At 41.8% G+C, this 27,731-nt stretch overlaps 2 protein-coding genes across 7 annotated transcripts in view; both read left to right on the forward strand.

Moving 5' to 3' along the window:
* The first annotated feature begins 1,223 nt into the window (after positions 1-1,223).
* pank2 (pantothenate kinase 2) lies at positions 1,224-16,492 on the forward strand. 2 transcript variants are annotated; one of them, XM_088638205.1, is made up of 7 exons: positions 1,224-1,842; positions 3,021-3,373; positions 3,481-3,728; positions 9,115-9,291; positions 10,692-10,815; positions 12,037-12,162; positions 12,475-16,492. In XM_088638205.1, exons 1-7 carry the CDS (start codon positions 1,602-1,604, stop codon positions 12,523-12,525), a joined length of 1,320 nt encoding a protein of 439 aa, XP_088494331.1. In that variant the 5' UTR covers positions 1,224-1,601; the 3' UTR covers positions 12,526-16,492. The 2 variants fall into 2 exon arrangements, with proteins under 2 accessions (XP_088494331.1, XP_088494332.1); XM_088638206.1 differs by having other exon boundaries at positions 1,672-1,801.
* Positions 16,493-17,151: 659 nt separating this feature from the next.
* The window catches only part of loxl3a (lysyl oxidase-like 3a), a 60,000-nt gene continuing 49,420 nt past the window's right edge, over positions 17,152-27,731 (forward strand). For 2 of the 5 annotated variants that reach the window (XM_088638204.1, XM_088638201.1), the window contains exon 1: positions 17,152-17,450. The gene's annotated coding sequence lies outside the window, so the exon portion shown is untranslated. The remainder of the gene's footprint in view (positions 17,451-27,731) is intronic. The other 3 variants (XM_088638200.1, XM_088638202.1, XM_088638203.1) reach the window with 3 other exon arrangements.

Consider the following 27,731-nt stretch of genomic DNA (forward strand, 5'->3'; position numbering starts at 1 on the left):
GGGTTAAGGGCCTTGCTGGGGCCCAGCAGAGTAGGATTCCTCTGCCAGCTGTGGGATTTGAACCAGCAACCTTCCAGCCACAGGCACAGATCCTTAGCCACAGAGCCTGCACTCCACCCAATCTCTTCAAAGGCCAGACTGCACAAGCCCAGAGTCGACTCTAACAAGGACACTAGGGTGAGCACCTCTGCTCTTTCGAAAGGTGCCACTGGCTTTCAAAGATCAAGGAGACAGTACCCAGGTTTAATGTGCCATTGGAAGGACGGCACCACTAGTCATTACACTGATAAACTGGTATGGTAAAGCTGGACCAGGTGAAATGGCACCACCTACTGGTCCACCAAAACCACTAACAGCAGCAACTAGAATGCTTTTCCTCAGACATCTCATCCTTGTACTGACTAAGCCCTGTTGAAATAATAATAATAATAATAATAATAATAATAATAATAGCTTACACTTATATAGCGCTTTTCTGGACACTCCACTCAAAGCGCTTTACAGGTAATGGGGACTCCCCTCCACCACCACCACCAGTGTGCAGCATCCACCTGGATGATGCGACGGCAGCCATAGTGCACCAGTACGCTCACCACACACCAGCTATCAGTGGGGAGGAGAGCAGAGTAATGAAGCCAATTCATAGAGGGGGATTGTTAGGAGGCCATGATTGATAAAGGCCGATGGGAAATTTGGCACACCCCTACTCTTTTTGAGAAACGCCCTGGGATTTTTAATAACCACAGAGAGTCAGGACCTCGGTTTTACGTCTCATCCGAAGGACGGCGCTTGTTTACAGTATAGTGTCACCGTCACTATACTGGGGCATTAGGACCCACATGAGCCGCAGGGTGAGCGCCCCCTGCTGGCCCCACTAACACCCCTTGAAAATCAAAATATTTTACTAAAGCAAACCTAAAAAAAATGGTTCCTTCATGTAAAAAAAAAAGCCAATGTAATTGCCAGCTCCATATACAACTCAATTCTAGATTAGTGTGATTTATTTCAAAACGGGGCCCTGGGTTCAATTTTTGGGGTGCTCTCTACATGGAGTCAATGTTCCCCGTGTATTTGCATGGGTTTCCTCCCACAGACCAGTCATAATGGCAGGTTAATCGACCTTGGTATGAGTGTGTGCGTGTCTGGGAGTGTCCTGTGATGGACTGGCGTACCCCGTTTTGCGCCCATTGCTTGCCCGGATAAGCTCCGCGTCCGCCGTGACCCTGTATCGGATGAAGCGGTTAGAAAATGGATGGATGGATAATTCTACTGCTTTTCGCATTGCCAGTACAATGACAGGACTACCTGACATGCTTAAACCCGCCTTTGGAGGAGAGGGGAGGGAGAAAGAAATAATTGGTCCCCAAAAAAATTACCGACGCCTAATTTTGACGCTGATTGGTTCTACTTGTCTTCAATCCAACTGCAACTGCATCACCACAGCGTCCTTACCGTATCGGCGCTTTCACTTCGCACCAGCCATGTAAACAGCCCTTGCGTGGAAAAGCAGAAGTGTCTGGCGTGAAAGATTGTGTTTCGTAAGGGCTGAGCTTGTGTGTCTTGCTGTTTGGCGTGTCTCGGTTCTTCGCGATTGTTTCGGCATGGAGCTGAATGGCTATCACTGTGAAGACGAAGCAGCCGCAGAGGAAGGGGAGGAGGAGGAGGGGGAGACGGCGGCGGGGAAGCAGCGGACGCCAAGGACGGAGCCAGCGGGCGGCGTGAGAGCGGAGGGCGGCCCGGAGAGCGCGGTGCCCGCGGCCGGAGCAGCAGCCTCCAGGCAGCGGCTGCCGTCGAACTCCAGGTCCAGGCAAAGGCTCGACTCCCTGAAAAAGAACAGGCCTCGTAGGTTTAGAGATTGCTCTTTCTTTTCTAACGTGGAAAACCGTGAGAACGGGAACCAGGGACGCCGTTTCCTCGCATAACAGCAGTGGGACCTGACAGGGCTGGACTGTATGAGACCGCGGTATTCTCATAGCCCCTTTTCTTTCCTCCTTCAATTCAGAATTAACCATACATGTCGAAATAGGCAACGCAGTTGTCTAAATAGACACGGGGGTGCTGTGTAATTGAATTGGCCGTTTAATCAAGAGCATGTCATTAAATGTAATTGTTTAGGATGCATTTATATGTACAAAAAAAATAGGCGCCGTAAGGCAGACGCTAAAATCTTAGCTAACGTGTTCTCGTTGATTGTACACATTGGTAGGATTTCTTTGGAAAGAAGGTGTGTCGCAGATTACATCACTGGCTTTGGAGAACAGTACAGTAAACTAATTGGGGGGGGGGGACAGCTATGCATAATTCATAGTGCACATGCTTTTGCCAGAGGTGGCGCTTTGTCATGCTGCTCCTGTGATCCAGTGGAAAGACCGCTCGGGAATCTGAGCCTGTTGTGTAGGCAGGTGTAGACTGTCACCGAGGCGCCTTTGACATCGGGGCTCTTTCCGATTAGTCCTGATGTATACATGCTTTGGAGAATTAGTGGGACAAAGCGTGTGGAAAATGTGGGTGTTAAGCATCCATCCGTTTTGTAACTGCTTTAGCCAGTTTAGGGTCGTGGGGGCGCTGGAGCCTCTCCTGGCAGGCAGGGGGCACAAGGCAGGATACACCCTGCTCGGGACACCAGCTCATCTCAGGGCACACACACTCGCACCAATTTGGGCCATTTTCCCCCAGAAACCAGTTAACCTACCAGTTTGCCTTTGGGCTGTGGGTGGAAAGCCATGCGAACACAGGGGCACACGCAGGGAATGGAACCCAGGGCCCCGGACAGCAGTGCTGAGCACTGCGCCGCCGGGCCGCCTGGTATTGGACACCAGTGCGTTAGATTCTTCAAGGATGCAAAGTGTGAATTTCCTTGAATGCAAACCCCACGTTCCCCTTGTCCGAACGGCCCCGAGCTGGTGATGTCATGGTACACGCCGCGGTGTGCACGTGATTTTCCTTCCACCTGTGCCGGACTCCCCTCTCATTGGCAGTGCCCGTGTGGCAGATGGTGTCAAATGCCTCTCTCTGTGCAGCGTTCCCGTGGTTCGGCATGGACATCGGAGGAACCCTGGTCAAGCTGGTGTACTTCGAGCCCAAGGACATCACGGCGGAGGAGGAGGAAGAGGAGGTGGAAAACCTGAAGAGCATCCGCAGGTACCTCACGTCCAACGTGGCCTACGGCTCCACGGGCATCCGGGACGTCCACCTGGAGCTCAAGGACCTCACCCTGTGCGGGCGGAAGGGCAGCCTGCACTTCATCCGGTTCCCCACCCAAGACATGCCCGCCTTCCTCCAGATGGGCAGAGACAAGCACTTCTCCAGCCTGCACACCACGCTCTGTGCCACTGGAGGGGGGGCGTACAAATTCGAGGCCGACTTCCGCACAGTAGGTGCTCCCCCGTGTCTTTTTAACAAATTCTGTTAATAAAAGGAACGTTCCCCTCGGTGCTCCTGACTCCTGTTTTTTTTTCCCCCCCATCTGCTTTCTTCCAGATGGCTGACCTCCAGCTGCATAAGCTGGACGAACTGGACTGCCTCATCAAAGGGGTGCTGTATGTCGATTCACTCGGTGGACACTCGGAGTGCTACTATTTTGAAAACCCCACAGATCCTGACCTGTGTCATCAAAAGCCTTACAATCTGGAGAACCCTTTCCCCTTGCTGCTGGTCAACATCGGCTCTGGGGTGAGCATTCTGGCTGTCTATTCCAAAGACCATTACAAACGGGTCACTGGGACCAGGTGAGATTTTACTGGCTTTTTTCATTTGCATTTTTAGGATGTATTTTCAGGGCGTTTAGTTGAAATGAACGTAATGATAATCTCCATGGTATAAAAGCGTGACGCATAAAAAGCATGGATCACTGGCAAAAAAAAAGATGGTAAACTGCTGCATAAAAAAAAATAAGCAAGCTGTCAATAGACATATCTTTATCTATTATGAATAGAATCCTATTAGTGCTTTAATATCCTGACTTTAAAGGAATCCCCTAAGAAACCATAAGAGCACATTAAAGGCCTTTGCAAGGAATGGACTCATTCATCGTCTTAAGAATGAGGAGCTGTGATTCTGTATCTTTGGCAAAATGTAAACAGAAATATTTAAAAAATGCACAATTCCATTCATTAATGGTGAGCATCTGCGTGGTCAAAGTTCTGCCCTACAGTAGAGTTATGACTTTGTAGTCTGCAGTTGTTATATTTGGGAAAGTAAGCGAGGCAGGGTTTTAGTGAGTGTTGGAGAGGGTGCCTTCCTATGAGTAGCAGGTCGCTGCTGCAGGTGGTATTGCTTGACCAGTAGGTGAAGCTCTTCCCACTGGACAAGGATTTTCAATCTAGTGCCTCTTAAACTGACAGGGCCGTAGTGCCGTACTTTGGGATGAGGCGTTAAAGTTGAACTGTAGTGCCAATTCCTCAGACCGAGATTTCAAAAACGGTAACTTAATTGACGGTATATAATTGAGCACAGCATTGTGAACTTTGTGAAAGTACTGTACGTTACCTTGTCACAAACCCCTGGTCCTGCCATCGGCAAGAGCGAGAGTTCGCGCAAAGTGCAACGTGATGGAGCCCTTCCTGCTCACTAGTCCTCGTGAAGACTAGTGTAATGTGATGTACAGAAATGTTCTAACGTTTTCTGCATGCGGAGTCAACAAGTAAGTAGTATTTGTCGGCAAAACCATCTTGGAAGTCGAAAGTGCTATTTCTATTGGATTAACAGAGATGTGTTTACAAGCCTGCTTGTTTACAATGTACAAAGGATACTTCACATCACTGGATGTTTTGTTGTCTTATTCTGAATTGCAGAACATGGTGCTGCACATCCGTTTCCTCTATTTTGTGATGTAAGCTGGAGCTTTTACTGTGTAGATGTTACTTTTATTGTGATTTAAAATTCACTCATCAAAGCTGATTCTTTCTAACCCCGAAACATAAAAATAACGTTGCAGTTCCCTTGTAAATTTATATCTACTCACTACTTCACTACTTGGTAATTGTGGTAGTTTTCCAAAGAGTAGGGGGGTTAAACCATTTGTCCTGGCTAAATGCCACTTGTTCCAGTCTGTCTATACTAATTGGGTCTTCTGTAAATGCCCTCTTAATTCAACTGAAGTCATTTCTCAGAATGTTTCCACCTCATCTGCTTTGTAGTGGAGCTGGTGTGTGTCACCCTCAGTGGAAGGTGATAGTTCTTCCTGTATGTAATGTGCTCTGGGCTCCTTAGGCAGGAAAAAAGCCGTGTAGTATAGCAATTATTACATCAAAGGCACTTTGTAAAGAGCTGCATAATGCTGTTGACCTTGAAACATCACTCCATAAAATGTCGGAGAAGTGAAGAAGAATAAATTTCAGCATCTGAAAAAATTAAGGATTGCTTTGTTAAAAAAAACGTATAATAATTCAGTTGTTTTGCTACACATAGCACTGTTTTGAAATTGCAAATGACTTTCCAATAAAAAACAACACATTAGTCAAAGAACTTAATTTTTCTTTACTTGCTATAATACTTAAAAGGCAAATTGCTAGTTGTCCTAAGATATTATTTAGGTTTGTCATGCTACAGTAAATTATTCTCTGGTCGGTAGTATTTGCATAGTCAGCTGCTCTCAAAATATAGAAATTCCATAAATGCCATAGTCAGTTATGACTGCCATAGTCATTCATTCCTGTTATCAGATGTTCTGTTTGTAGAATTATGAAGGTGTGTCTTAAGTGTAATAAAGGACTGTATTACAACAGTGGACTGTGGACTTCTGACTCAAGGGTCAGTGGTTCATATCCCTTCTGGGTACACTGTAGCTGCTATACTTGAACAATGTGTTGTATTGTGTTGCATCCCAGCTTTCCTTCGCAAGCACAGCTCTTTAAAAGGCTGCCAACATTTTTCTGTAAAAACAAATTACACCCTGTGTAGTGTTCTGGACGAAAGTCTCAAACCATTGTTAAAGAACGTTACTTGGTCGTCACTAGAGGGCAGCAGTGTTCTGTGGTAGTAAGAAAAGTGAACTGCAGTGTGTATACAGCTAATGTAATGATGTGCTTCCTTCAAAATGAAAGAAGCAAAGGTCAGACTGATTTTTATAGTGAATACAACCACTTTCAGTTGGACTGAGGGTTTGAAGTCTATCCCATTTAACAATTAAAAAAATCCTCAGTCATTGAAACACCAATACATGTGAGACATGTTACAGTAAACACATGAAACTAACGATTTCACAGAATCCCTAAATCCTTATGTAAAAACCCTTTCTTACTTTACCATGCTTGCATACACAGTGATCTCCAGATTAAAACATCAGAATGATCCATGGATCGTGCCTCTTGCCGTCAAAATTATAATACATTTTTAGATTTTTTTTAAGCATCACACAGAGCAAAGTTATACTTGTCACGAACATGAAGGCCAAAAAAAAAAACATGAGTCACATTTATTCACACCTCTTTTAAAATGCTGCAAAAATCTGAAATAACCTTCTGAAACCCTTCTGCCCTTTGGATATGCAGTGGAAACCTCTGGAACCATCTAGAGGTTTCTGACAGTTTCCCTGGGGTATAAAAGGAGGTTACACATGGAAGGCGTTTAGTAGTAGCATATGTGATGATGCTTAAGAACGACTGGTATAGTGGGAAACCTGCCAGGAAAAGGACACAAGTGTATCTTGCTGTCGTGGGCTGTGAGACCAGGGATTCAGAAGGCATCTGTAAAGATTAATGTTGACAATTTCCTACACGGGTCTTCCCATGTGAATCGGCCAGTCATGGCCAGGTGGGGAGGAAAACCTGCTCCAGGGCAAACCAGAAGCCATAGTGTGTCTGAATGACAGCAGGGGCCGTGTCTACTGGTCGGATGATTAGCGTTGTATGTATACGTATGCATAAAAAAGGTGAAGCTTATGTTGAGGAAAACATGTCCACTATGAATTATAGCTGGAAACATGTTTTGGGATAGTTTTGTATCCCTGACCCATATTACAATGGGGAAAATCTTGAACTCCAACATGCAGGAAGACACTTTGGCCAGACTCCTGGTTCCTTAATCCAAGACGTTCTGGTTACGCTGAAAAACAGTAATGATCTAAAGCATGCGTGCAAGTTGACATAACTGACTGCTGCAGGAGATGTCGTGTCAGTGTAATCCCTGGCAGAGGAGGATTTACGAAATAGTAACTACAGGCGTGTGAATGAATTGCTTTCTGGATTTGAAATTTTTATGGCAAATGTGATTGCCCTGTTTAATGCTGTTACAATGACGTTATAACATATTTAGTGTTCAGACAAAATACTGTCCTTTCACATAACGGAAAGATCAATAGTGTGATTTTCATGTATATATTGAGCCTCAAAAGACTTAACATTATGAATGTTTTAGAAACATGACATATATGCCTATAGATATTGTTATAATGGTTTTGGTGTAATTGTGATTAAAATATCATTTATGACTACACAAACCATCTTTGTTGAATTAGCAGTTAATTGCTTTGTTAATGAGAGCACGGGTGATTTATCCTGCTGAAAATCAAGAAGGACACCTTTAGGAGGCTGTATGCCCCACTAACCTAGAGAACAGAGCTTTCATGCAATCATTACATTGTAGACCATGAAGTCAGCCAATGGTTACTTACAAATTAGGGTGTTCACAGTCACCAGTTCTAACCTGGCAAGATGTTACAGCCAAATGCAGTGTTAGACTGATTCATGGTTTCTCTCAATAATGCTGCTTTGCCCCAATACGAGGACTTTCCCATCTGTGATGTTCTGGGAAAGATTGTGTATTTGCTGCAGAACTTTACTAGGAAATGTTTGACTGCGTGGTGCTACTTTGATTCAAGTCCTGGCGCCTCACGTGCCTTCTTTCATAGTGCCAACCTTCCAGGAGTACAACTTACATCCTCGTGTGACAACAGCTTTTTTTTTTGGGGATGGGAGTGTGACAGTATTGCTCTTTGGACCAAGCGTGAGCTCCATTGAACATTTGTAGAACAAGCTGGGATGACGTGTGGTTTGACATCTAGGACTCGGAAACCAAAAGGGAGGCCCATACTTGACCACGATTTACAAGAGAAATGGGCAATCCCACAAAACTGCATCTCAACCTGGTATAAAATGAATAGTCACAGTTCTTTCAGCCTGTGTTCCAGCCGGAGCTGGCTTCATGCTGCTAGCCAACGCCTTTCACAGGAGCAGTCTCTTTCATCAGTCCTCTTGAGGACCAGTGCCAATCCACATAGTGAATGCATCCATATCTGCAAAAAAGACGTAATCCCCCCACTAGCTTTATGAATTTGTGGCAGTCATAAGCGATTTTTCTTTTGATGCTCGGTGTACATATATTTTATACAAGTGCAGCAAGAGTTTCCAGCACAACATTTGCATGATCCGTGATCACAAGGTATATAATCAAAGCTTTCCTGTTGGAGCTACAGTTGAGTTTTATTGGAGCTGAAAAGAGTTTTCCTCCACACTGCACTGGCAGACCATGTGTTTTTGTATAGGTGTTTTCCACAGTGATTTTATATAGTCTTAAGAGCCTGATGCCCTGTAGCAGTATAGGCAGTTGGTGTTGGCAGAAGGTCCACCAACAGGCATATATAAAGGCTGAGGAGACATGTGATGATGTTTGGTACATGGGTAGCACACTTTTCTTCAGGTGTTTAGAGCCCATATAATGTATAATGGATAAGGAAAAGGTTTCTTCCATGCTGGAAGGAAAAGAGGCGCAACGTTTCGGCTGTGGAACCTTCTTCAGGTGTCCACATGCTATGTCTCTTTTCTTTTCCTCTCGGCATGGAATAAACCTTTACCTGTTCCTTTGCAGGCTACGCCCGCTGACTCGGCTTCCTGCCTGAACTTCGTAATGTGTGATGACTGTGAGGATGTACACTACAATAGTAAGCAGAGAGCAAACGCCTTATAAGGAGCAAGGGGTGATACTGTTTGTTTTGATTGCGGCGTAGCCCCTGTGTGTCACTTTCACTCATCTTCGATAAAAAATTGCAACTTTTGCACTCATTATCCATTGATCTGTAGGCGTGCTGCCCGGGTTTTCCACAACCTCACCGAAGAGGGCGACTTGTAAGCATCTGTGTTGTTTGGGGTGCCATACGCGTTAACGCTGTGTCTGCAGTCTCGGAGGTGGGACCTTTCTGGGCCTGTGCTGCCTGTTGACCGGCTGCTCGACGTTCGAGGAGGCGCTGGAGATGGCCCTGTGCGGGGACAGCACCAAGGTGGACAAGCTGGTGCGCGATATCTACGGGGGGGACTACGAGAGGTTTGGGCTCCCAGGCTGGGCTGTGGCATCAAGGTAAGTAAGACCCATGCTGGCGTGCTCTTCTTTTTAAAGTATTTCACAGCCTTTTAGAACTGTAACTTCCAAAATTAATTTTCTGCTTGCTCCCATGGTGCTGCCAGGCCATGGTGCGATGTAATGTTCGTTTGGAAGTTTGTAGTCTTTTGCTGATGGTTTGTTTTTTTATTGCTTTAGAAACACAATCCTTTTTTCTCCCCAAATTAAAAAAAATCCAATCGGAAAAAGAGAAACGGCACGTTAAGACGTTGTTCAAAGATGTATTTGCAGACTGGGCCGCCAGGTTGAAGTTGTGCTTTAGAGTGTTAATGAAATGCAGTGAAAGCAGAGAACTAGAAGTGTAAAGACATTTTTGGCAGCTTTTAAATGAAGTAATTACTGAATTGACCAATAACTACTTTATTAACCCAAATGCTGAAGGTAACTTTGCTAATTAGGGACTAACTGGGGCAAAGATTCGTAAGGCAATGGTAGGGTATCGCCCCTGGCACAGGGGTCAGAGAAACATCCCCAGTGCTGTGGAGAAAAAAGCAGACCTTCAGGACTAACTACAAACTGCAGCTGCAGTAAGGATATCAGCTGTAATACAGTGTGCAAACTGTGAATCACTGCAGCAATCACAGCTTTTGGAAACCTGATAGTAACTGCGACCTCAAGTAGGGAGCTGTAGTTTGCATGTTAGCCTGAAGGAATCCCTGCTGAGCAGCACATTCCTTTCATATTAAGTGAATTAATACTGTTTAGATGAGGAAATGAAGGCTTGAGCTATGTTTTGTTTCAGGATGAATTAAATGATATATTCTGTGGAGTTCATGGGAGCACAGTTAGGCACAGAAATTCCAAATTGTGCTAAGTTGAGGTATTTAAAGGAACAATAGATGTGGTAGGGCAAAAAAATCGATGAAATATGAATTTAAGTATTTTATAGTAATAAAGCTTAAAAAGAAATATTTAAGATCTTTAGTAGTTCAGGTGGGGAGCTGCGTCAGCATGCGTAGTCTGCAAAGGAGCAAGTAATAGGTTTATTCCATGCTGAAAAGAGAAGAAAAAAACACAACGTTTCGGCTGTGAAGCCTTCTTCAGGTGTGAGAAGGACAGGGCGGACAGCAAAGATTAAATAGCCCCGAAGGACAAAAGCTGGGAGAGGGGAGGAGGCAGAGAGGCAACTCAGGAGGTGCGAAGTGGAGAGGGGTGAAGGGAGGTGTGAGGTCAGAACCGGCATGAGAACAGAGACGATTACACAGAAATAAGTCCTTCATTGAGAGAAGGGAGATTTAAGGTTTTTATGCTGGGTATAGATTTACAGGATATGAAGAATACATACTGTAAAAGATGCGCACAGTGGGTTTTTTCACCCGAACCGACAAACTGTAATCCTGGTTTTATTTTTTCTTTAGCTTTGGGAACATGGTGTGCAAGGAGAAGCGGGAATCTGTTTCTAAAGAGGACCTGGCCAGAGCAACATTGGTCACCATTACCAATAACATTGGTTCGATAACAAGGATGTGCGCACTGAATGAGGTTAGCATTCCCTCTGCAGCACTGCATATTGAACCAAGAGTCCAGCTGAATTGGCCAGTGTTTTAACTCCATGGCATGTCAGAGGTGATGCAACTGATGGTTTCTCGTGAATAGGAATTTGTGTTTTAAATGCATTATTTCAGGAATTTGTTTGCTTTGAAAAACATCTAGGAGACGTGGGATGCTTTTGAAGGGAAGGTGTTGCTCTTGTGGGTGAATGAGAATTCCCTGGCTACAGTGCAACTGTGGCGTTTCAAAAGAAGTGTTCTGGCCGGAGAGACAGAGGGACACTTGGCAGTGGCTCAGGAAATGCAGCAAAAAATAATCTGAAGAGGCTCTGCAAGCGTTGATGTATTTGCTCGGTTCGCTCTAAGGGAGGCAGAGTGGCTAGGGCTGCTGGCTGCTGTCACAGCTCTTGGGTGCTGGGATGGATTCTGGAAGGGGTGCCTTCTGTGTGGAGTCTGTATGTTCTTGGGTTTACCAGCTTCCAGAGGCATTCTGGCTCGGGCAGTTGTTGCTCTGAATTGTCCTTGTGTGTGTGTGTGTGTGTGTGTGTGTGTGTGTGTGTGTGTGTGTGTGTGTGTGTGTGTCCTCTAGTGATCTGGTGTCCCACCTACCTGGAGAGGTTTCAGGTTGCAGCCCTTACCAGGCATGAACTTCTTCAAATGGAGGGGTGATTTGCTCTTTGCTTTCAGCTTCTTTACAGTGCTGCCTTGTAGAATCCTTATCAAGCAGCATTGTACAGGGCTATGACAGCACAGAGACCTGCTTCAAAATGGCATTACCAGCTGATATCCCATTGACTTCCACAGTACATACAAGACAGTCATTTATTCTGTACTCATTAACTGAAGTACTTCTGCGAAGTACACAGGTATTTAAGTGTTGATAAGCCTTTATAGTCTTCATCCCACTGTTTTTTTAATATTTTTCTAATAAAGCAGTTTGCATAAAATATGTAATTCTTACGTTGATTTTGATTATATGCTTTAATGAAAAAATATTGCATGAAACTGAAACATTTGAAATGTCCTGTTTCTGTAGGGGGTGAGGAATTCACATACTTTTGTGTGTGTGGTTTTGATATACAGTACCTATAGATGTAAAACTTTTACGAAATGTAAAAAGCTGTGTAAGTTTAGCTGCCCTAATGTGTAACTGTAGCTGTAGTTGAATGTTGTGCATTGACTCTAGTAACATTCATTTTTATTCTTTGTGAAGAACATTGACAGAGTGGTGTTTGTGGGTAACTTCCTGAGGATAAATACCCTCTCCATGAAGCTCCTGGCGTATGCATTGGACTATTGGTCAAAAGGACAGTTAAAAGCACTTTTCCTGAAGCATGAGGTAAGATTTCGGAGAGGTTTTTTTGCGTGATGTGGTATTAGTAGTGTAAACTGCAGTAAGTGTCTGATCTCTTCAGACATTGCTTATTGTGTTTTGTGTTCGTAAAATGTTTCGTCTTTCTTGGGACTTTAAAGGAAATGCATGGTGCCATAGAGCTGCCCTTATGTTTGCTTCTCGCACTTTATTTCAATCTTTCTATGTATCCTGTGTGGAATTTTACTTTCACTGTTACTTAGAGAGTTTTGGAGATCAGATCTGCTTTCACACCTCGTGTTGATGCTTTAAGACTGTGGTTTGTTTTTTTTCTTGTAGGGCTATTTTGGAGCAGTGGGTGCCCTTCTGGAGCTGCTGAAACCATCATAAGCAAAGAAATGAAACGTGACTTCAGATGTTATGGAGGAACGTCCACTTTCTATTTCTGTGAAAAATGGCATTATGTGCACAATTCCACTGTGTCCCTAATTATAATAGTGTGCTCCTTCCCCAGCAGGCAGTGTGGGGTTAACAGAAGCTGGAATATGGGATGCAGTTCAGTACAGTGCCCTGAACTTGGTGAACTGCACTATTTTAACTGGGCTTTGTGAATGTTGTCCTTCTGTTTGTTTTCTGTTTAAAATGATGAGGCAACGATCCTTTTTAAAACTTGAAAGCCCCAAATTTTAGCCTGAGGAGTATGTAGATACTATATTTCAAACAGGAAGGGGAAATCTGTTCAGCTGTTTGGTTTATGGGGCAGTTTGTTATAAATCTTGAAATTGCTGTAGTTCAGTTTCCACCTTTCTGATCATTGCTGAATCTGCAGGTCTAGTAAGTGCTGTACAGCTATGTTTGAATAAGCACTACATCTACTCTCCCTAAGATGAAGTTGCTGGAGTATTTATATTTCTTGTCTTGCAGATATGTGTTAGTCTGGTGTTTCTACTCAGTATGCCAGACACTTCTGTTGATGTGACATGGCTGTACACCCTCATTGTGATGCTGTGTTTTGTAAATACGCCTCCAGGCTAATGTACCGAGTGCTGAGTACAGGGCTTTGTATCTGATGCAGCTCATACATTCTTCTCGTAAAAGGCTGAGCTACTGAGCCAGGTTTTCACTGCAGATTAGTTGTGGCGCTTGGCTTTAAGCAACTGCTGTGCACAAGAGATTTTTTTAATCAAACGTTTATTCAGTTATTGTGGCTTTCTGTGTGTAACAGCGGTTTTAAGGGGAAATTGGTAGAAAATATTCTTTCTCCTGCTTTTTTATTATTTTCTAAATGAGAGTATTTTTCTTAGTTTATTTTCTATGTAAATTGAGGTGATCTTTTTAAAAACCAGGTACGGCGTACAATTATTTACATATTACATCAAGCCAAGGAATGCAATGATATTGTAATCCAGTTTTAAACAAGTAGATGGAAGTAACTTAAAGAGAAGCTTGTAAAGGAAAAGCCATCCACGACTACGCAGCTTTTGGTCCATTTCTGGGAACATATCCACATTTTCTGTGCCACACCTGTAGTCCCTCAGGTGTTAGAAGGCAATAAAAAATATACAAATGCTAAGGCTGTATAAAAAAAAAAGTAAAATGCCCTTAAAGGATGTTATTGTTTCCCTTTCCATTCTCTTTGAAATATGTTTCCAAACCTATAAACCTGTCATTAAAACACTGATGTTGCCTTGTATCTCTGTCAGATTGCACATTACAGTACCTCATGTTCAGTTTTATGTAAGTTAGTACTAATCTCCATTTTAATTGACATTTGTCTAAATAGAGGTATACTTCCTTACCTCTCAATGATTTGCAAATTTGATGATAGCAACATTATAATTTGGATTATAGTAATTATACTAAGAATCCTTGTTTTTTAAACGACTTACTGTACCTGCCTTTTAACAGGTATTTAAGGCTGTGTCTGTTCTTGAACATAAGAAACCTGTTCATTATAGTTGCGTTCACGTGTTATCCTTTATGGCTTGAATGAGCCCATTGTCCAATCTTTACCATACCCCTTTATTTTGAAATGTGTTTTATTTATTTAACACATGGGGAGTCTCTACACAGTTCTAACGTGACCAGGCAAGTGTTACAGAGTGTAAAAGGGTCACATTCATTTTTTCTTTACGGAAGTACACTGCGTTCCCTCTTTTGGGGGGGAAAAAAAATGCCGGCGTGTCAACTATTTGTGTTACACCCGCCTGATTTGGTTTGGCCGTCGATGTGTTCTCTGTGTCTCGGCTCACGGGTGCAAACCCTGTGTCCGCACACAGGGAGAGTAGGCAGGGGCTCCTCCCTCCCGCGCGTCACAGGGGCCACAGCCCACGTAGTGGCGTTCAGCGCCATTTGGAGGAGAGGCGGGTCCTTCCCTGACGCACATGCTGCCTCCTGGGGGGGCCGCAGGGGTTCCTGTGTCCCAGAGCCCTCCACTTGGGGAATCCTGCTCACAGTTGGGCAGTGCCATGACTCGGGCTCGAACCCGAGGTCCTGGTGCTCGCTTTCACTCTTATTAGGTGGTGTTAAGTTGGGAAATATGGGTGTCCAGCAATAAGAAGCAGCAATGAAGTGTCTTAATTATTTTTCACTTTGTCTGTTGTTCCGTCTGTGAAAAGTGAAAGTCCAAAATCTGAACGGTCCATTTTGCAGTTTAGGCTTTAATTCAATGGAGATTGCATGATTAGGGGGATTGTAATGCTCTGAAAGAGTATTCCTTTCAACCAAACACCCACCTTGCATGGACCACATCTGTCTTTTGTTGTAATTCTGAGGTTGCAGACGCAATACTAAGAACTAGATCCTTTGTACTGTAAGAGCGTTGTTGTGGGTGTACACAATAGAGTCGGCCTTGTTCAAATGATAATTACTTCCATAACAGTTTCTGAAATGTGTGGACGGTGTGCTTGTGGATTACCGTTCCAGAGGTCATGTGATGTGCTGTTCGTGTTGCACAGCTTCTGGAATTGCTCTTTTCTGTACCTAAGGTTATGAATTGAATTTCTATATGAAAAGTAAGATGTGACTGGTAATCGCATTTTAAATCTTGATTTAATGTGAATAACATTGTTTCTGGGGTTGTGTTCTCAGGGAGTATTTATCTGAAACTTTTTTTAATCAAATATGTTAGATCCGATACTTTGTTTGGTAATGTCGCTCATTAAAACATTAGGGGAAGAAAAGATCTTTGTTTTAAACTTTTAAAAACATCTTTGTTTCAAAATTTTAAAAACATGTCTTTCTCTGGACTTTTTTGAAGTATAGTACACCACTAGTCCTTTGAAGTGTTTTCTTCTGCTGCATAACGAAAAATAACTTGTGTTGGCAAATCTTGAGATATGTTGTAGAATAATTGTTTGAAGGGCATCTTATCCTCATAATTTTGTCAGTTGCTTGAACTGTTAAAAACTTCAATTCAGATTCTCAGCTTTAAGGAAAAAAGTACTGTTCGAAGTGTTTATTTACTCTAGGCTTGGAATGTGTATTATCTGTCAATAGCAATATCTCCCCTGGGCCTGGAGAACCACAAGGACCTGGGAGCCTTGTGCTTTTTCCACCTAATCTTTAAATGACTAAACAGCCATTTACAGATCTCTTATGTGATGAAACATTGAGGGTTTTGAATTCTTTTATAGCTTCAAGGCTGTAGCTCTAATGAGTATGTACAGCTGGTCTGCAGTCTGTAAAAAAAAAAGTATTTTTGTAAAATACATTTTTTCCAAAGATGTTATTGCAATGGAAAATTAAATTAGTCATGTCCGGTTGGATAAACATCTTCAGATCTGTTTTTGGCCGTTGTGAAACACTAGTTGTATAGCCTTTTCCACGTAGCATTTTGTGTTCTATGTTCTGAAATAGCAATAATGTATTTGAACCTGTCTGGGCAAGAAAATACACACTTTAGAAATCGATAATGCATTTCTTTCAAGTGAGATATATCAGATTATGGAAGGAAGTGTTGTGGTTCATTTGAAGACTTTTTTTTTTGTCATTTTGAGATCGTCATATACTTATTTCATTGGATAAATCTGTTGTGTGAAGTCCTGATGTTGAGAGAGAACCATTTTTGAAACATTCCAGAATATGATTTAAATTAAGCTTTCAGTGATAACCTTAATGGTAGTATTGCATTAGTTTTCCCTTGTCTCGAAAGATAAAATGAAACAAAGTGCCTAAAAATTAAGATAATGGGGAGAAATATAAAATGTTTGCTTACGAGGTATATTCTGCAACTGAATGAAAATGCTTGAAAATGTTATTCTGTGGGAATGACAGCTACATCTTAATATGGAACATGCATGTCTGTGATGCATCAATCGTGTCTTTTTTTAATTAAAAGCTTTTTTTCCCCCCTACAGCTCCCTTTGTTTTTCTTAAACTTTATTACCGTGCCACAAAAAGAATGTAAGCAGTTAAGATCTAAAAGTTACATTTTGCAATGGAGATTTCAGTTCCAAGCTTTACATTTTGGGAAGACGTACAGTACTGTAATTCATTAAGTGGCCTCAGTGTAACTGTAGCTGGAATTTAGTTGTGAACCAGCAGAGGCGCTCTTCACGTGAAACAGTGTCTTCGCCTTGCAGAAATACAGCTTGCGATCTGGTCAACCATGTCTCGCAGAGAAAAGAGGATACTTCACCAGAATACAAGCTTCCTAAAACTTAATCTACATTAAATACTGTACATCTCCAATAGTTCAACACTCTGATGAAGACACGGTAGTTTAGGTGTCTCGCCCTTTAACATCGCCCGACAAATTCTCCATTGGCTATAGTTACGCATTAAGTTTTAAAACATTTGGACGGCAACGCGTTCTTCAAAGAGCAGTCCTGCTTCCATCCCGTTTTGAGTGTTTCCGCAGAAGGTCTTTGGTGGCCTTCCAGGGAAGCGCGTCTCCTCACGCATTGGAGCAGGCGTTCAGAATGAATGATGTGCTCTCCAGCGGTCACGCAGCGACGTCCTTCGAGACGATGAAAGAGGTAGTGTTTCTCCGCTCGGCCCGCCCCTTTATAAATCGTGCTGAGATCCACGAGTCGGCCCACCGGAGACTCCAAACATCCCGGCTGAGCGAGCGCACCCCCCTCCGCAGACTTCAGAAGCGCAGCCTGCAGCCTGAGAGGACAACACTGTATTGCGCTCGGATGCTCAACTCGGCAAAGCCTTCTCCACTTTAGAGCGAGGGTGGGGGGGGACATGTTACGGTTTTATTTATTTCATCTTTAAAAGTTTTTTTGCACGAGATCTCCACCCCTGTGTGAAGTGCTGCTTCGTTGGACGGTGAAAGCGATCTTACCGGACAGAATTCAGCTGGGTTGGTATGTATGGCTTCATGCCCGTATTTGTTTCAATCGGAAAGATGTTGGGGAAAACGCCGGTTCTGGTCGGTGGCTTTTTAAAATTACTGGCGTGAAATTTTCTTTCGGAGTGGGAAGAAGAATCATTCGGACCCTATGCAGCAACAGGGGAAAACGATTTTAGGTTTCTTGTTCAGAATGACGCTATGTGAACTTCACCTATTGTCAAGGGACAGCTGAACGTCTGAGGACTTGTAAATAAACTGTCTTGTAGACATCGGTCATTTGGTTTATTATCAGCGAACTGATGGTAAACGAGGGATTAAGTTGTGGACACGTTGGCCACATCTGCAGTAGTGTCATCGTGCTACGGTAATATTAAGCATTAGCCCGACCTTTTAGGACCTATCCTGCGAGGTGATGCATAGCAAAACACCAGCAGTTCACCTTTACTGAGAATATAACGTCTTTTTACGGGAGAACAAACATTACTGTGGTCAAGGGGATCATTACTGATCGATTCTGAGAGGGTTTTTTTTTTGCACGTGAATGTTCTATCGTCTGCAGGTAGTTCGCGTTGAGGAAATCGAGCTGAAACTTGCTGAAGTTTCATCTGGGCAGCAGAAAGATATGAAGTAGACAGGGAACAGCAGTCACATCTGGGGGCTGGGATGGACTATCCAAGACGTGTTATTAGCCCTTTTCCATACTGTCTCATTAATCCGAGGTTTTGGGAATGAATGAGTAGTGACGTCTCCTTGCTCATATCCTTCCTTAAGATGCCTACAATGTATATTATAGATGTATTGATCTTAGGGTTTGTTGAGGGTGAAAGCCCGTTTTAAATGGCCCTGTGCTCATTTCAACACAGCCACTTAACGACTCGAGTCAAAGAGGATGACAAATGTATGTGACTCACTGAAGTCATCTGGAGGGGGAGAGAGAGAGAGAAGTGAAGAGAGAACAGTTTGTAAGTTTGTTTTTCCACATAAAGCAAATGGATTTGAAATTAGTTTAAGGCTGCAAGAAGCAGTCCCAATGGATCACATTCTAGATCCAAGACACATCTTGTGCCAGACGGAGTAGCAGAATTCTTCGGAATTTTTGTAAGTTTTAAAATCCTTACTGGGCTTTTGTTTGGAAGTGAATTGGTGTGTCACTTGCCCTAAAGTAGTGAAACTATTCATGCGAATGGACTGTAACAGATGAACATCTAATGTTTGAGAACTATTAAATTAGCTTAATTATTGCCATCACTTAACGAACAATATAATATACTTGGTTCATAGAGGATTACAGTAGTTTTTTGTTTTTTTGGGGGGGAAGAATTCCTCTGTATGATTTAATCCATTAAAATGTTCTTACATTTTCGACATTTTAAGCAAAGCTTTGCGCTTTTCTAAACATCTGATAAAAGAATCAGGTTCTTCTGCTGCTGTTGTCTGTGATCCCCAGCTTGGAGAGATTAAGAAGGGTGTGGGACAGAAATGTCTTCATCCAGGTTTATTGATGGGGAAATCCAAGAACAGTGAATAACATGACTTTCGACTGCACAGTCGGTGATAAATTTCTTCTCAGTGGTATTCTTGTTAGTAGTTCAGGTGGGGAGCTGCATCAGCATGCATAGGCTGTAAAGGAACAAGTAATAGGTTTATTCCATGGTGAAAACAGAAGAAAGAAAACAACGTTTCGGCCTTGGAGCCTTCTTCAGGTGAGAGCTCACCGAAACATTGTGTTTTCTTTCTTCTCTTTTCAGCGTGGAATAAACCTATAACTTGTTTCTTAACTTGAGAAATATTTAGGCTAAGCAGTTTTAAAAAAGCAGTTAATGCTCTGGCTACATTTAATAAATACAGAGCATGAAAGTATTATTTGTGTATGATTTGAAGTTCATAATGAAATGATCATTCTTCAGTTACTTGTGCGATTTCATTGGCTCAGTGTGTTGCTCCTCCTCGTTGTTATTAGGATGATAAGATTTTAACATTTCCTGAATAGGGATTGAGTCGAGAAATCCCTTTCTTCCTTTTCCAGTGACTCTGTCCATGTCATTTGTGGTGGCTGAGAGCTCAAGTCTGCAGCCTTGCATCATTTTCTTGACTTCTATCTTCTTGTCTTTATTCTTCTGGCAGTTTGGTTTCCCTAATAATCTTCCAAAGAAATCCCCTCACAGCTCCAGGAGTGAGAAGTATCCTAAAAAGGCTTGTTACAACCAATAGAAGAGAAATGAATGCATTTATCACCACTCTATTTCAAACACGAGTCCTCTTTTGTTTCATATCTTAATAGAATGATTGTGGATCAATAGTGACATAAAACAAATACAGTACCAAGTCTACAGTATGTGCAGAGCCCTGCAATATGCAACCATACATTAAATGCATTACATTTTTTAGCTGAGTAGTGTTTTCATCTTAGCGTTTTAACATCGGATCACAAGATTGAGTTTATGCCGATGAGCTGCAGGCTTTTTAATTTACAGTTTGACAAACCACCTATCGCTTTGATTTTTGGTGAGAGATAAATGAGTGATTTGTAGCATCAAATTCATTCATTCATATGTTATGCTTGTGTCCTGTTTTTCTGTGAGATCTTTAAGTGTCCCATTTCTAACACCTACCCCATGTTCTCTACTGTTTAAATGCAGTGACGGTGGCACATCGGTCCTTCTGAGGATCAGATTGATCAGATCTCTTACTGCTTGCTGCCATTTCTCTGGTTTTAATCTCTTTCTAAGGCCTGGGGCACTGGTGAACCCATGGCTCATGGCCAGACACCAGATGAAAGACAAACTTCTGCATCAGTGAAGTGGAACAGCTCTTCACTGGGTTCCTGCCTCTGTACAGCAGTACACTTTCAGGGCACCCATGTGGCAGAAACCTTTTACAAACAGTTCCTAGGCAACGGTTTCACTGCTTCTGATTTAAAATGAATTCTTTTCCAGGTTCAGCAACCTTGCTTTTAGCAATATGACGTTATCGCAATTTCCACAGAACAGGGTTGTTTCTGGAGTGACATTAGGTCTCTTTCAGGGGTCATCCAGACCTGGAGACATGTTCAGTCATCTTTGCCATCACTGCTCTCCTTCGCCCACCACATCACTGTGGAATAATGGGAGGCAGCTTCCTTTACAGTAGTAGTTCAGGTGGGCAGCTGCGTCAGCATGCGTAGGCTGCAAAGGAACAAGTAAGAGGTTTATTCCCTGCTGAAAAAAAGAAGGAAGAAAACCCAATGTTTCGGCCGTGGAGCCTTCTTCAGGTGTTGACTAGCACTAGACATCCATACATCGTGATAAGCAATTAGGCAGATATACTGTATTAAGTATACAGTACTTAACTGTATGGTTAGTTGGTTAACTGTGCCAAACAAACATTTTTAAGTCTGTGGGATGAAAAATGTTTTGTACGTCCTTCACGCAGTGCAAGAACATAACATAACACTTTATGAGCCCTATACAATTTCTTGCATTAGGAATTTGTCTTTTCGCAGACCCCAGCTTGCTCTCCATGAGACACACAGACAGGGGAAGAAGCTTGGGGTCAGAGCGCAGGGTCAGTCATTTATACATTTATGGAGCAGTTGGGGTGAAGGGCCTTGCTCAGGGGCCCAACAGAGTAGGATTCCTCTGCCAGCTATGGGATTTGAACTGGTAACCTTCCAGCCACTGGCACAGATCCTTAGCCACAGAGCCACTGCTCCGCCTGGAAGTGTTTGCTCTGTTCTTATGCAGTGCTCTACCATTACGACCCTCAGAGCAATCCGGCATGCTTTTTCGGTACAGTGAACTGCTTAATGTTTTTTGCAGATGCATTCCTTGGTTCATTTGTTATGCTTGTGTCCTGTGAAGTTTAGATATCCGTGCAAACCACCATGTGTGTCTTCCTTTGAACAACGTAAGACTTTGTCGAAGTGATTGGGGTTTCACCTCCGACATAGGGAGTTAGCAAAAAAAACTTGGAAATGCTTACAAATCTTATTTGACAACATTTGAAAGACAGGCCAGCCCTTTAAAAAAAGGGCCAACACACAAGTCATGAGCCTTTTAATGAGAAATTGTTCCCAGGTTGACCGTACCTGGCGAAACAAAGGCATAAAGACAAGTTTATTATTAGAGCCAACACTGATTTGCAGGCTGAATGGTGGGTGAAATGCATATAGAGAATCTCCTGATTTTACAACATCATAATTCAGGCTCCATTGCAGTAGTACAGATGATAAAAACGAGCATGGTGAAATAACGCAAGCTGCAGAGCCACACTGTAAGTTGTCATTCCACGATGAGGTCAACAAGCTGCTCCTGACCGAGGAGGCCGGCTGGGTCCTGTGGATTTCCTGTCTGTCCTCATGTCTGTGCTATGTGATTTTGTGATGACGCCTGCACACTGCTCCTGCCAAGTGTTTCTAGTGCAGTTGAGAATCCCAGTGCTGCATCAGGACAGAACTGTTTTGTTGAAGCGTGTGTGTCAAAGGTTCTTTTTTTTCTGAGGGAATCTACAGGTCCTGATAAAGAAAATAACCACTGATGCAAAGTGGTGAAGCTGCAAAACAGTGACGATGACAAGGCAAATTATTTGGTTGACTTGATCTTGTCATACAGTTTGGGCCATGAACATTCAGAATTAGAATGCAATTCACCCAATGTTTTAACATAGTGTAACCATAATGAGTTGAACAATAGCCTATATTTTTGGATCTGGTGTAGCTATATTTTTAAATAAAAAAAAAATAAATTAAAATAAATCATTATTGCGGAACCCATTCTTTGCCCGTACTTTAAATCTTCCACTTTTCGAAATTTTAGCGAAGGTCTGTTGGTATTTGTTTACAGAGGGCTATCTATCAGATGACCGGTGAATGAACTGACCGCTAACTGCTCAGTGGTACTTTTACACCCTCTCTGTTAATAAAAGCAAAAAGGCCGTGACCTGTTTTTCAGGTGCCGTAAAGAAAAAGGTCAGCGTTCGAATGCCTTTTTAAAATCAGGAGCAGATTGGCTACAAAATGTCTTCCAGGCCCCTTGCTGGTGTCACAGGCCTGTGAATTACATTTTGTAGAATAGCGAGCTACTCTCAGCTCCTGACCAAGCCCGCACTACATTCTAGTTCTGTGTTCTACAGACGAGAAACAAGGGAATCTATTTCTCTTAATAATAACAATAACAACAACAATATTAATGAACAACAATAGGAGATAAAAGAGTTCCTAAAATAAAAACAACGGGGGTTTCGAGTTTGGCAGAAGAGCACAGGGGCAGACATTAATTAAACGCCTTTCAGAAGAAGAAGGTTTGGAGTCTGGGTTTGAAAGCACTCGGGGACAGTGATTCTCTGATATCACGGGGAATTAATTCCAGAGCTCTTGGTGTTCTCACTGACAAGGTAACCAGTAATTTCAACACTTGAAATGAATTGTCACTCCTGCTGATTTTTGTGCATGTGGGGGGTTGACTTTGATTTGTTAGACTTTTAGACAGGGCTTTAAAACAAACAAAAAAAGACCCAATTCTGGGATATTTTGCAGTAGGCCTTGTTTTTGGGACTCATTTGGGTTGTTAAATATGCATTGGGTAAGATACTTTTACTGGTCTGAAGATCCTATAAATATGATTGGCTTTGTCATGTAGTTTTACCTCAGTTCATGCAAAGCTGGGTTTTCTTTCTGGTTACTAATCCTAAACTCAACTGTCTCATCAGTGTGCACAGACTGAGCATTATAGCTCCTGACAAGTTAGGGGGACTAGAAGGAGGTGTTATTTCTAGCAATACAGGATGATGTGTAGCAGATGTGGTTTTCAATTCTTTCAAAATGCTCTTGTTTTCTATTCTGACTTCCAACAGTCTCTCTTATTCTGACTCAGTCTCACTCTGCTGCTAACATTCCCCTGTAACAACCAGGAATGTGTCTGAAATTCCACTGTCTCTGGCACACGGTGCCAAAAGCGGAAATGAGTTCAGCGTGTTGGCAAAATCTCTCGAATGTGGTTGGGGGAAAAGGAATCTCCTTCCAGCCCTCCATCTTTCTCCTGGAGTCTTATTTTTACAAAGATCTAAATAAACTTTTCTTTGTTAAGAAATAAACATGGGGTAACCGTTATGAACAGAATCCTGTCTAAATAGCACAAAGGAAAACCTTCAAGACAGCTTCAGATGTTTTCGGTTTCCTGTGAAATACAGTGCTTTAATTATCATTTAGGAGCACCACGTTCTGGTCTCTTAAGTTATATATCAGGATTCTTCAGAAATTGTCTTCATTGATGTTGATGCAAATAGTGGTGTGTTAGAATGATAAAATAGGAGATATCAATAGAATATAATGAATATACAAATTCTGACATCAACTTGCTATTGAAGCAAATTAAAATAAAATTATACCTCCTATATTTAGGAAATACTGAGTGTTACCTGGCAGTTGTGTTCTTGGCTTCTCAGATACCGCTTATTAATGCAGTTAATAGCGAGACAACAAGCTTAATAAGAAAAATAATTACTGCATCAATTTATACAAATACAACACACTACTATATAAAGATAACTGCAAGCCCTGGATTATGTGAGCTTTGCCCTTTAGAGACATAGAAAGAATAGAATTCTAGCTGAAACTGAGTTGCAAAACATCTTAAAAGTGTAAACTGCCCAGTGTTAAATCGCCCTCTTAAACAAATGCTAAACAAACAGAAATTTCACAAAATTCCGAACAATGCGTCTCTAAATAAGGAGAGACTTCTTTAGTCTGCATATTCCACAAATAGGAAATCATTATTTCCATAAATATGAGACAACCATTCCCTTTGCTTGAGAGTACAGTACTCTTCCTGTGCTCAGATGTCCTGTAGAACTTCTGATCTATTGATCTGTATATGAAGGGGGTGTCTCTCATGGCCCAGATACTTCTCCTCAAGTCTTCCTCTTTTCTTTCTCCCTCTAGCTCTTTTCTGTTTATTGTGTGCCTTCATTTTTCTGACTTGAGACCTACTTTGTCCCATGTACAGTATGTCCCCATGAAGACTGTCTTAATGACCTCCCTCTGAAGGATCTGGTCACAATTTAAAATTCGTGTTCTGTGGTGACTGACGTAAGGATCAGATTAACACTTATTACCATTAGCTTTGCTCACCTAGATCTTTGGTATCATTTGAGACGATCATATAAAGGGACAGTTTATGCAGTTACTTAAGAATGGAGTGTATTTGGGGGTAAAAAATTACCACATCCCCAAACTGAAATGACATCCACTTATCTATTAAAAATATTGAAATTATTTATTTGACATCTTTTTAATAATTTGAAGTATTTTCACAGTGTCAGTGTTTTTGAAAGGATTTGTTTTTTATCTGAGCACTATATATAAAATGAGTAGGGAAGAGTGTTGTTGGGAGTGAGCTGTGAATAGTGTGGGAAATGTCATGTGGAGTCATGCCCACAGACACATCTAAACTGCTCAGCTGTCTTCTGTTCATTGAGGCCCAGTCAGCCTTTCCAATTCAAAGTCACGTAACTGGATAAATCTTTTTCCTTATTTAGGTTTTTAGCTGATTAGCACTTGTAGTTCGCTTTATTTAATGGTTCTGTTTGTTGAACATTAAGGCAACAGTTTTGTTTTTTTGTTGTTTTGGACTTTAAATTAACAATGCTTCTTTTTCTCTTGTGTTTTTTCACACAGCAGCTTGCTTTGTTTTAGGGTTTTTGTTGATTTTCTGCAATATAAACATACTGTTAGACACAGACTCAGACCAGCATTTTACAGATTTATTTGTAAACCTTAGATAATGGGAGATGAATGGTGGCCTGTTTGTAGCCCCAAGAGACACTATTCGGCCACAAGTGGCTACACATGGCATTTGTTGTCTCAAACACTCCATCAAGCTGTCTGTTGCTGGCCAAACCCAAGTATGTTAAAGTAAGGACTAGTAGAATCCTAAATTAAAGATGTGGTATGATGTGGTTTTAGGTGCATTAACGCAAAAATGTGCAAATCAGGAATGACCTGTACTGCAGTTGTGCTTGTGCTGAGATCTTTTAAGTTAAATAATGGAGTCTTATGCTCACTGGTAGTTACATCATTGTAGGATTATATTTAGCAACGTTTTCTTAAATAGAACTATGGAAGAACAGGGTCACAGATCACTTTCGGAGCGTGCATTAGCTTTTCGCCAGTTCCTCCTCTAATTATCCTTTCTATAGTGTGTACAGTATATACAGTATGTATAGATGTGCAGCCACAACTGTTGTTTTAAAGCTTGGATAGCAATACAAGCTTCTTGCTGTAGTGATTTTTGACTTTGGTTCAATTAAGCGGAGCGCACCTGACCATTCAGGGTTGGTACTTGTTGGTTCTTTTCTTTTGTTTTCAGCATGGAATAAACGTTCATTTGCTCCCATGAATATCAGGAAGCCTATTTGAAAGAACTGTATTTCATGATGAAGTCCCGTGTGTGAATTTGTCAGTAGGATATACAGTACTCACTATGAAAGTTTGCAGTAGGTATGTTTGCAGAGTTGAAAGCCCTCTTCAGTCATTTTCACAATCAACACTCGTCTGAATGCACTGGACAGTGCCGTCTTGAGTGACTGCTGTTGTCTGGGGTTCTGGGATATTTCATGAAAAAAATCAGCCCTCGTAACATTATGCATGAGAAACTTGTGAGTGGGCTGGGGCTGTTTCTCTTCTGTCCCCCAAATCTAAACGGTAAATATAATATGCACACTTATTGGAAAATCGATTTTCATAGTATTATTCCAGTCTGAAGTGATGTTTTCAGCTATGATGGAACTTGGCACAGTTTAACTGTTTGATGACGAGATTATGCCTGTTGCTGTTCAAGTATTAATCAGATGGAGAAACTGAGACATTGGTTTGCACTGCCAGTAAGTGGAGCTGAAGTTTTTTTCATAGCCCTCACAGACTTCAAATGATTGATCAATTGACTGTCTGCTTCCTTGAAAATCACTCGACGAAGTCTTATACTCCCCATCTGGTCCTATGGCTGCACCAAGGCTCTGCATGACCTCTTTCTAAATCACCTGCTTCCTCACTGAGTAATCAACCACTGGTCTCGCTTTATGGTTTTAATTACTGTCGGTTTCCTTGGCTTTGTCTCAATGGCGTGTTTAACAATTATAACACAAAAGCTTTACAATTGTTCCATGAACTGATTTTTCTCCCATAAACAAATCACTATACAGGATGTATTAAACGGTTGGATGTAACTTTTTGGTGCTCATGTTTCAGTATAAATTTGGTTGCAATAGAAGGTACAGCATAAGACAATATTTCCATTCCAAGGTGTGTCATTTTTAATTGCATAGCTGCGTGCAATTTTGATACTGTTAGAATTAATGCAGTTTCTGTGGACTTGTGTTTAAACATGAAATATGAGTTTTATAAATGTAGAACTATTTTGTTCTAAATTAAACAATATAATAAAAATCAAAATCTTGTAAATACACAATATTGTATTTATAGGTTTATGTTATGAGACAAAAACTCATTATTTCTTGGGGCATCATTTTGTTTTGCAGTTACCCTTCAGTACTTGTCTAAGAATTTTTCATTGAAACCAACTGTAAAGCAGGTGGACCTACAAAAGTTTATCTGGATATAAGTCACAGTTTTTTATTCTTATAATAAGAACAATTATATTACCAAGGTGGTTTTAAAAATGTTATTTGTCATTGTTTCTGTGGGGGGCATTGTAATGTTAGAACTCTTTTTTATAATTTTAGAGTATTGCCTTCCTAGTATAGCCAAGAATCCACACTTGATCGTTCCTTATGCTGTGACTCACTTGTGTTTGTGGCTGGAGAATTGTTTCTGTAACCAGTGTTAAGACACTTCAGAATGAGCAAGCTCTGCCCAGAGAAATCTCAATCCATTATAATAAGTTTCACTCTTGTTTTGAGGGGAAAAAAACTAACTCCAGATGATAAGAGAATATAACTGTAGAGTTTTCCACATACAGAATGTAAAAAGTAAAGCCACTTTCTTTTCCAATGATGAAAATCATCTGGGACTGATATGGCCTGTTCTGTCGAGGGCTTTCATGAAGGCAGGGGTAGGGTGGGGAGGGGGTCAGTCCTGCATAACTGATGGAATGATGTCAATGACCCTGCTGTGAGTTTAAATAACTATTCAAGGAATGTTTGACCTGGGCTGTATCACCTCATACTTTCACTGCGAATGGACAGGATGAAATTCTACCTTAGCAAAGCGTAGTCAGTGGTGTTGAGACGGCAGAACATAACCTTGCTTGATTTTTCCCGGAACATTTTACAGTATGGTTCTGCAGCTAGAACACATGATAAT

Source organism: Lepisosteus platostomus, chromosome 1, assembly GCF_059453375.1.
Source record: "Lepisosteus platostomus isolate fLepPlt1 chromosome 1, fLepPlt1.hap1, whole genome shotgun sequence".
NCBI classification, from domain to species: domain Eukaryota; kingdom Metazoa; phylum Chordata; class Actinopteri; order Semionotiformes; family Lepisosteidae; genus Lepisosteus; species Lepisosteus platostomus.